We start from the raw sequence: 10,242 nt of genomic DNA on the forward strand, positions 1-10,242 counted from the left end.
TTTGTAATGTCAGGTGGGAAAAATCTCCCTTAGGATGGTGTAAATTAAATACTGATAGGGCTTCCTTTGGCAATCCAGGAAGGGCAGGAGGAGGGGGCATGATAAGAGATAGTGAGGGTAGATGGTTGAGAGGCTTTGCTCGGTCTATTGGCTTCACAACCAGCATTACAGCAGAATTTTGGGCTTTAAGGGATGGTTTATTGCTGGCTGTCCAGATGGGAGTGCAGAAGCTTGTGATTGAATTAGATGCTAAGGTGGTAGTTGAGATGGTGCAGTCTTCCTCTCCCTCTAATGCATTTTATTCTTCCTTGCTGGCTGATTGTAGGTCGCTTCTGGTTTCAACACTACAGGGTGCAGCACGCATTCAGGGAAGCGAATAGAGTTGCTGATGCTATGGCTAAGTTAGGAGGAGTGATGCAAGATCATTTTGTAGTTTGGGATATTCCCCCATCTGATGTAATATCAACTTTTGTGTATTCTGATACTAATGGGGAAAGTGTATGTAGGCTTGCTGCCTCTAACTTAGCCATTTTGGCTTAGTTGTTTAATAATATTTCCTTTTAACCAAAAAAAAAAAAAAAATTTAAGGAAGGTCAAATCAACCTGAATAACATGATGAATGTCTTGTGGTATGATTTCCATTCAAACAATTAAATTTAGCGAAATAATTAGAATTCTAAATTATAGAAGAAGATTCAATTAATTTTATTTTACAATAATCAATCATCTATAAGATGGCACTCTATCAATTAAGGAATCCTATCCATTTTTATATCAGATAAAAATGGTACTACTCTACAGTCATTTTTCTCATTTCAACTTTCTAGATTCATTAATTAGTGCAATAAGAACAGGTCTTTAATGGGTTTGGTCTGGTTGCATTTTCAAGGAATTGGTTGAATCATTAGTGCTCCAAACCTTGGAAAAATATGGTCATGTTCCATTATTCCATATGGTCAGAGACGACTAAATGACCTTCTGAAAATACTCATCAATCATGGCATGAGTCTAGGATTCTAGCCAACACGACATTCAATAATTTAAAATAAATAATTCCTAAAATTTTCTCTCTTTTTCCTTTCTTTCTATTGATTAAAGTTTCCTAGTAGGTTCTCAACTAATTGATTCTTAGTTATTAACTATTGTAGAAATTTAACAAGTACGTTTTCTTTCGCATTCTTATTGTGTTACAGTCAATTGTTTTATACTTTTATGTTTAGCAAAAAACTAAATACATAAAAATCAAAACCAATTTTTTAATTTATTTGCTAAGAACCTTGTAATTTAATGGAATAACCTCCTCTCTTTTTTAAGAGAATAAAGGTTCGAATCTCCTTTACTCATTATTGTAACTATCAAATTTTCAAAAAAAAAAATTATTCAACTTATTTTTAAAAATTACAATGATCATAATAAGATAGCACTCACTATCCTAGTAGACCCTACTCATCCTTCAAGACTTCGTCTTAGGGTTTGTGTGTTATGGTATATGTTTGTAAGATGAAATTAATTGAGATTTAATTAAGTATATTTAAGAAACAATGTAGCTTTAAAATGTTGTAGGTCTACCATGTTTGGTTGGGAAGAAATAGAGGGAATGGAAAGATTAGGAGTTGAAGTATTGGCTTTCCATGGTTTGGTCGAGTTTTCTAGTTGACCAAACATCAAATTTAATTAAGTTTTCTATTTGGCCCTTCATGAAAATGAATATTTTAAAACATAAAATGCTAAAATAAAAACAACCTCAAATTTTAAAAATAAAAAACATACTAACGTTATTGGAATACCCTTAACTTCTTCTCATAAACAAGGGCACAAAGGTAAAACTCATATTTTTCTTTTTCCCTTCCTTCACAAGCCAAAAAAAGGGTAAGATAATTTGTTCTCCACTTTCCTCTTTATTGATCCTGTATTCCTATTTCTAAACACATCGAAAGGGAAATAATTCTTTTTCCATTGTATCTTTTTTTTTTCTTCCCTCACCCTAGCCACAACCAAGTATAGTATAACAGGATAAACTAACCTAATTTTTTAAGATAAGTGGAGAGAAACAAACACTAATAACTTTATAATTTTTTCCAAAGTAGTATCTTCAAAAAAAAAAAAAAAAAAATCTAAAAGTAAAAATTCTCTCCAACAAATTCGCACATTTTCTAATATTCCGTTTCTTTTTTTGTTTTTCCTATTTTCATGGTCAAAGGGCAAGTCAAGTATTCGAGTCAATTAATCAAAGTCATGCGAGTCAATTTGCCCGACTTGAAGGCCACTCTGTATAAGAATCATAAAAGAAAGCACACGATGTGACTAGGTTGTGTTTTAGACTTTTAGTTTTTATATATCGAAATTATGCAAAATGCAAGTCTGTATCAAGAACTAAATATTACAATACATTCTGGTCAAAATTAAAATAAAATATATTACAAGTACAACACATTATAAATTTTTTTTTTTAAATAAATAATAAAACTTAGATTTATTAAAAAAAGGATTTATGGTAAATTATTAAAATAATATAAAATAATTAATAAGTTTTTCTGATTTTTTGAAAATATTTGGTAATGGAACATTTTTAATTGGAGTAAATATTTTGAAATTTAGGCAACAGTGTTTCACTTAAAGCAAATATATTAATTATTTTATATAATTATAGTGTGTTACATAATATAAAGAAAAAAAATTCAAATAATAATAATAAAGAATAAGAGGGCATCAATTTGTATGACACAACTTTTATTATAATATATAATATAATTTGAAGATGAGGTTATATAATACATTATTGTAAATGTTTTTAGTGAAAATAACTAAATGAATTGTTACGTAAATCTACGATTCTCATGTAGTCCACTTATATCTCACATGGAATAATTTTTTGGGGTTTAGAGAGGTTTTAGTCACAATTTATTATGTTAATTTATTTTTTTAGAAATTATGTTAATTTTTATTAATAGTGACTCATTGATGGTGTGAATTTAAGTAATTTAAAATTTTTTTGGTTTTCTTTAAAATCTATATATATACACCGTTGAATTCCGACCTTCTGTTAGCTCAATTAATTAAGTTTTTTTTATTCTCGAATAAAGGATTTAGGTTTAAATTTCACTACACCAAAAACCATCATGGAATGTGTTAGGTTCTAAAAGTTTAAAAAATTGGCAAATCATGAACATAAACTTGTCTAAATATAGATCTTAGAGTCTATGAAGTCATATTAGACAATGCTCAAAGTTCTTCAAGTCAAAATTCAAAGTACATACAAGCTGCAGGTTTAAAAAGTCAAAATCAAACTAGTTCGATCGATTAGGAGAGTTTTTCGATCGATCAGCAAAAATTAACAAACATAAAAAGCCCATAACTTATCCATTTGAAACCCAAATCGCGATCGATTTTTTCTAGTATTTAAAGGACATTATAAGCTAACCCTAGAGGGGTTTTTAGAGTTTTTTAGAGAGAAAAGAGTGCATCTTGTGCCTCTAATTGTAGATCTAGAGTTTTTGTACCCAAACCTCTCCAAAGTCTTCTGCTGGCAATATTCCTTGAAGAATCTCAATATCCAGGGTTGTAGAAGTTGTTGGATACAAGATTAATTAGTGATGGTGGTCTGAAACTTTTGAGTGGGATCTCAAAGTCACAAGTAAGAGTGCTTATGTTGCTGTAAATCCAAGAAGAGAAGGTATTCGTTGATTCAAAGTTTGCACGTGATCGTGTCAGTAAGTTACTACTGGAGGTAGCAATAAATTTAGGGTTAAACCTGATTGTAAAAACTTCAATTTTTTTATAGTGGATTGTTTACCTTGAGGATAGTTAGATTAAATTATCTCCAGATTTTTACCTTAAAACGGTTCGTTTCATTAATTTTCCTAGGTCATCATATTGTGTGTTATTTCTTTTCCACATTTTATATGATATGATTTATTTGTGTTTAACCTAGATCTGATAATTAATTTAAGTAATCACTTGGTTAATATATTAGATTAAAACAATCTGGTTTAAAGGGTCTAAATGAACAAACAAAATGAAGCTAATAACCTAATAGGTTTAAATCCTATCATATTTAAAAAAAAAATAAAATAAACAAAACAAACAAAAACGATTCCGTTACAACAATGTGTAGTTGGGTTTGCTTAATTTTTCCCTAAAATATCAAAATTTAACAATATATGTTTCTTGTAAGGACTCAATTTGTAATGACCCCAAAATGATATTGGGATCGTACGTTAAGGGCCCAAACAATATAATTTGTAGAGCGTGGACTGAAAGGCTAAGCCTTGGTCACCGGGCAGTGGATGGTCATGGTACTCATACAGAGGTGAACCATGTTTGCTTAAGAAGTCTTTCTCCTCGGCATGGCCTGGGAGGCTCTGGTTCTTGGCCTTTTTTCCCAGCCTTTCCCACAGACGGTGCCAATTGTAAGGACTCAATTTGTAACGACCCCAAAATGATATTGGGATCGTACGTTAAGGGCCCAAACAATATAATTTGTAGAGCGTGGGCTGAAAGACTAAACCTTGGTCACCGGGCAGTGGATGGTCATGATGTTCATGACGGGCGCACAGAGATGAACTAAGTTTATCCAAGGATCTTGTCCATGAAGCTTGATGTTCTTACTATTCCTCTCTTTCTTTGGATACCATCGTTCCAGCCCCCCTCCTTTTTTTGGCGCATTAGCCCTTACATTATATATCCCTTCCCAGTTGATCCTAACATTCTATCTGTTGATCAGGCAGATACCTACTCGAGTGCCTGTCCCATCAGCTGCCTCCCCCCACTTTCTGTTAGTTGCAATAAACGAAACCACATTGTTCAGGGTCTTTTCCCATCAATGTGGCTAGAACGTTTGTTGGCCCATTCAATGCGGAGGTGACGTCTTCTCCTTGAACCAATCCCACACTGTACCCCCGTGCGTGTCCCATTCTACTCGCCTTTTCTTCTGGGAGCACTTTGGAGACTGTCTTTGATGACGTGTCGTTCTTCCCTTTTAGGCCTTGGGATGCCGAGGACATGGTCATCCTCGGCTGTATTCCTAGGCTATTTGGTAATTTAATACTTGTCCTCGGCAACTATTCTCCTCAGCGCGGGCCTTGGGCCCTAATGGAAAGTGGGTCGGGACCACAAATTCTCTGGCCCCACAGCAGCCTTTCCTTTATCCTTTGTCGCCATATTGTCCAGGGGTCTTTTCTCCATCAATGTGGAGGTGTTCAGTTTTTCCTTAAACTGTTCCTATACTGTACTTGCCCTTTCTTTCAGGAGCGCGTTGGGATGCCGAGGACAAAATCATCCTCGGCTATATCTCTAGGCCATTTGGACTTTCACTGTATGCCCTCAGCAATATCCCTCCTCGGCTCGGGCCTTGGACCCTAAAGCAAAGTGGGCCGGGGTCACAAGTTCTCTGGCCCCATATTTCTCATTACCTATTGGTAATAAAACTTTAATTTATATCCTTAGGATTCTTGCTAAATTAACAGGAATAAAAATCAACATTTTTAAAAAAAATTTGCTTAATAGTAACCTTTTGTTAACCGCATAGATAAAATGTTATTACCAATGGTCATGGGAGGATGTTATTTATTTATAAGTTTGACAGGAACATTACAACTATGTCATAGTTTTTTTTTTTTTTTTTTTTTTTTTTTTAATACGATAGAATTTTGAATTTTCACGTATAACATCCACTTCATAGTGATTATTCTTCATTATCAGACTAAAATATCAACAAATTCATAGTATACACAGAGTTCGAATCCTGACTTTATTAACACCAATCTTCAAAAGAAGATATATATATATATATATATATATACACGTAGCAAAAATCACGTATCAAAATTGTTATGGTGATTCTAACAAGTCATCTAGCGTTATATAAGATTATTTGTGGGTTTTAATTAGCTCAACTGATAAAGTTGTTGATGGTTAAATAAGAAATCTAGAGTTCAATTTCCGTCTACACCAAAAACCAATTAATGTCTTTTTCTGATAATAAAAAACTATTATCAGGAGCGGACACCATAGGTTGAAACTCTCTATAATATATATATATATATATATATATTAGAGAGTTCCAACCTTTGGTGTCATATAAAAGATTAGTTATTGCATACTAGATCTCAATAATTGAGATAAGGTTTGGTTGAATTTATAACACACAATTTAGTAGAATTTTTTTTATATATACAAATATGTCTATCGATTTTTTTAGTTACTACTAAATTACAGAATAAATATAAGATATAATATTCAAATGTCAAAGTATTTCCAGAATCTACTCATTATTCTTCCCACCTCCTAGAATTACGTAACTACTGGGCAATAGATCGATTACAGCTCATATAAAGACTATATGACTTTCTGAACTTCATAATTCTAACTTAGACTTATTCCAATGCATGCACATGGGGAGTACTTGACCGGTTGACCTTTCCCAATATATAGTGGTATAAGTCGGAGTTCACAAGGCAGAGATATCCAAAGGGCAAGAAAATTTATTGTAGTTTTTGCTTCCTATCCCCAATGGCTTATTTCTTTGAGATGAATAATAAATTTTTTATACTTGCTACATTCATGCTTCTTGGGTTGTTCATGTCCTCCCTAGAAAAAATAGGTATGTTTATTGGGCCTTATTTATTTGTTTTTATCAATGTACGTACCATTTATCATCATTTCATGTAGCTAAAAATTAGAGGTATGCATGGGACGTATTTGGTTGGGTTTAAGGTATTTTTCAACCTAAAATGGTCTCTTTGAGTTGAGAAATCTTTAACCCAACCCAATGCAACTTGTATGGGTTGGATTGGGTTTAGTCGCCAAGTTGACATTAGTTTGTCAAGTTTAATGTATCAACTTACAAATCTTAGCCCCAAATTTTTAGTGTCAGTTATGAATCCTCAGCATATTAGTTAAGGACTGTCATATGCATTCTTTTTCGGCTTTTTATTTTATCCAAATCATACTCTCGGCTACTTCTTTAATTAACAAGCCCTTTTTTAAAGGAAGAACCTCATATTTGGTAGTATATTTCCATGCATTTTCACTTATCAATCAAACATTTTCATTTTAGCCTTGCTCATTTTATGAATATGTTGCTTCTTAATATGCATAGTTAGTCTTATGAAAGTTTTACAAAATTTTCTCTTGGACCTAATATGTATTCTAGGATCACACCCTTTTCAATCTCTCAATCTTTATGAATTATTAATTCAAGATATCAAAAGCTTTCTCTCTTTAGTATCTCTTGGCCATTGAGCCTTACCACTACTTTTTTTTTTCTTTTTTCTTTTTTTTTCTTTTTTCTTTTTACTTTTGCTAAATCTACATGTCATATCCTTGAGTCCTACATAATTAAAAGTCTTTAGATTCTAGTGTGTCCTGCCAAATTTTTAACTTAGCATTAATTCTTCTAATTTCATCTACCAAAATAGAAATAAATCTTTCATTTAATTATTAAAGCTTATTATTCAATAAATGATTACAATTCACACAATTGAACATAATATTCTAATTTTATCAAAACTGAGTATCAAACTATAAAATAAATATCAAGCTAACATATTTAAAAATACATATATTATATTATTATTTAAACTATAAAGTATAAACTACACAAGTTGGGTTTATGGTATAATTTGAAAAACCTTTGACTCGTACCTTACCCATTTGGTAATGTGGTAGGGTTTAAGTCAAACCGATGTTGGTCTTTAATTAGAATTTGTTTTATCTGTTTTAGGTATTTTAATAGGTTCATGGAGTTTCTTTTGTAAACATGTCCGATTAGGATGAGATTGTACATATCAAGACAACTCAAGTTTTAATAATAATAAAAAAGGCACAATTATCCATATTCACGTACCCAACATATATTACATTTTGTCTGTTCTTAGGGAAAACCAATATATTAATTAGGTAAACATTATTGTAAAAAGAAACTATTGAGTAGGTGAGAATAAAAAACTGCAATAAGTTCTTTAACTTACCAAAATTTGGGCACCTCACCTTACTATTTAACTTTAAGCATTCCAAACTTTATTAGATTTTAACCAAAATTCTAGCAGTGTAAATTATATGAATTTTATCTTGTCTTTGAAAACTAAAAATATGAATTTTGTCCTGTTGTTGAAAACTAAAAAATCTTGGTTCAATTTGATGCAGGTGCACAACCTTAGGTGTTTGCTATGGACAAATAGGAGACAATTTACCACCTGAACAGGAAGTTATAAATCTTTTTCGAACAAATGGCATAGGAAAAATGCGAATTTATGGTCCAAATCCAGCAATCTTGGAGGCCCTTAGAGGATCCAACATAGAACTGATCCTGGATGTCACTAATGATAAACTTCAAGCCCTTTCTGATGCTGCAACTGCAAATGATTGGGTCCGGCAAAATGTACTGAACTACCCAGATGTCACATATAGGTACATCGCTGTTGGGAATGAAATAAAGCCTAATGATGGAAGGGCCCAATATGTTGTACCAGCCATGCAGAACATTCACAATGCAATTGTCTCAGCCAATTTACAAGACCAGATTAAGGTTTCAACTTCAATAGATATGTCACTGTTGGGCAATTCATACCCTCCATCAGCAGGCTCATTTAGTGACAGTGCAAGTTCATACATGGCCTCAGTCGTTACCTTCCTAGCAAACAATGGGGCACCACTTCTTGCCAATGTGTACCCATACTTTAGCTACATTGGTAACTCACAAAGCATCAGTTTAGACTATGCCTTATTAAGATCACCAGGGGTTGTGGTACAAGATGGTGAGTATGGATACCAAAATCTCTTTGATGCAATCTTGGATGCTCTCTATTCTGCCCTTGAGAAATCAGGTGGTTCCAATGTGAAGATTGTTGTATCAGAGAGTGGTTGGCCATCTGAGGGTCATGCTGCTGCAACAATTGATAATGCTGCCACTTACTACCAGAATTTGATCAATCATGTGAACAGTGGGACTCCCAAGAGGCCTGGACAAGCTATACAGACTTATTTGTTTGCTATGTTTGATGAAAACAAAAAAGGCCCTGAGGAAACTGAGCGACATTTTGGTCTCTTCCACCCTGATAAACAGCCAAAATACTAAATCAGATTCAATTAGAAGAGTAATTGTTTTTTTTGGGTAAAATTTATACAGTTTTTCTTTGAAAATAATCTTGTCCCTTTGTTAACCCGGCAAGTATAACATGGGATTATTTCTGTTAGAATAAGTTGATGATGCCATATTATTTATAGCCTATTGGTGCTAATGCTATAAAATGTAATTCAAATTGTCTTAATTAACATGCTTATTAACTGTCTCTAGCTTCTTCATTTCAATTCCTTTTCATTTGTTTCTATAGTTACATGCACTTTCATATTATATACCATTGATCTCAAATTTTGTTTTACAGTAATTATACACAATTAATTTGTTTAGCATTAACAGAAAAGGACTTTCTAATCAAAAGTCATGTAGCTCTACTGGCATTTCTTAATATTTCTAACGAAGATATCTAGGTTCAAATCCCCCCTCCCTCAATTATGGAATTATCCACACAAAAATAAATAAATAAATAAATAAAAAATAAATAAAAATGCCTTCTAAGGTTCAAGAAAATTATAAGGTTGCAGAACCTTATATCAATATATCAGACGCATACACATTCTTTCTAAACCAATTTAGTTATAACATTACAGTAGACACACCATGTTTACCTAATTGATAGCAGCTTTTGTTACTGACTCACTGTGGTCTTCAAGGATACATAAACAGAATTATACTGCTGGCTACTCTGTCAATATGGTCGGTCCAAAATCTATAGGGGATGTCCTAGTATTATTATCTGATCTTGAACACTTGTTAAGCCTCTTTTCAGTATTCATGGTTACAGATTGGATTATTTCTTTAAACCTAATGCTTTATTTGATCTTCCACTGTGGACGTCTCTATTTGTTCACCGCTAAATAAACTTTTAAATTGAATTATTGGTAAACCACAATCGAAGCAATGATTAAAAGCTGGCCTTCGGGACATTCGATGAGAGAATAACATATTCTTCCCTTTGCATGAATAACAATCCTGGCTGCAATGGCCATAATCATGAAAAACTTGCTCTAGGCCTCGTTACATATTTTTGGTGACTCACTTGTGCCCTATATTCTCTTAATGCCTTAGCAGAATAAGGGTCTTCACTATAGTCATAATAAATTGGTTATAGGCCATTTTCCCTTTTTTTTGCTGAATATTCGCCCCCCCCCCCCCCCTTCTTC

General features: G+C 32.9%; 1 protein-coding gene across 1 annotated transcript; it reads left to right on the top strand.

Annotated features, from left to right (window-relative positions):
• The first annotated feature begins 6,476 nt into the window (after positions 1-6,476).
• LOC115957303 (glucan endo-1,3-beta-glucosidase-like) lies at positions 6,477-9,203 on the top strand. Its single transcript, XM_031075890.1, has 2 exons — positions 6,477-6,601; positions 8,146-9,203. The coding sequence occupies exon 2, from the start codon at positions 8,243-8,245 to the stop codon at positions 9,074-9,076; it is 834 nt and encodes a 277-aa protein (XP_030931750.1). The 5' UTR covers positions 6,477-6,601; positions 8,146-8,242; the 3' UTR covers positions 9,077-9,203.
• The last annotated feature ends 1,039 nt before the right edge of the window (positions 9,204-10,242 follow it).

The sequence above is a fragment of the Quercus lobata genome, chromosome 1 (genome assembly GCF_001633185.2).
Source record: "Quercus lobata isolate SW786 chromosome 1, ValleyOak3.0 Primary Assembly, whole genome shotgun sequence".
NCBI classification, from domain to species: Eukaryota; Viridiplantae; Streptophyta; class Magnoliopsida; order Fagales; family Fagaceae; genus Quercus; species Quercus lobata.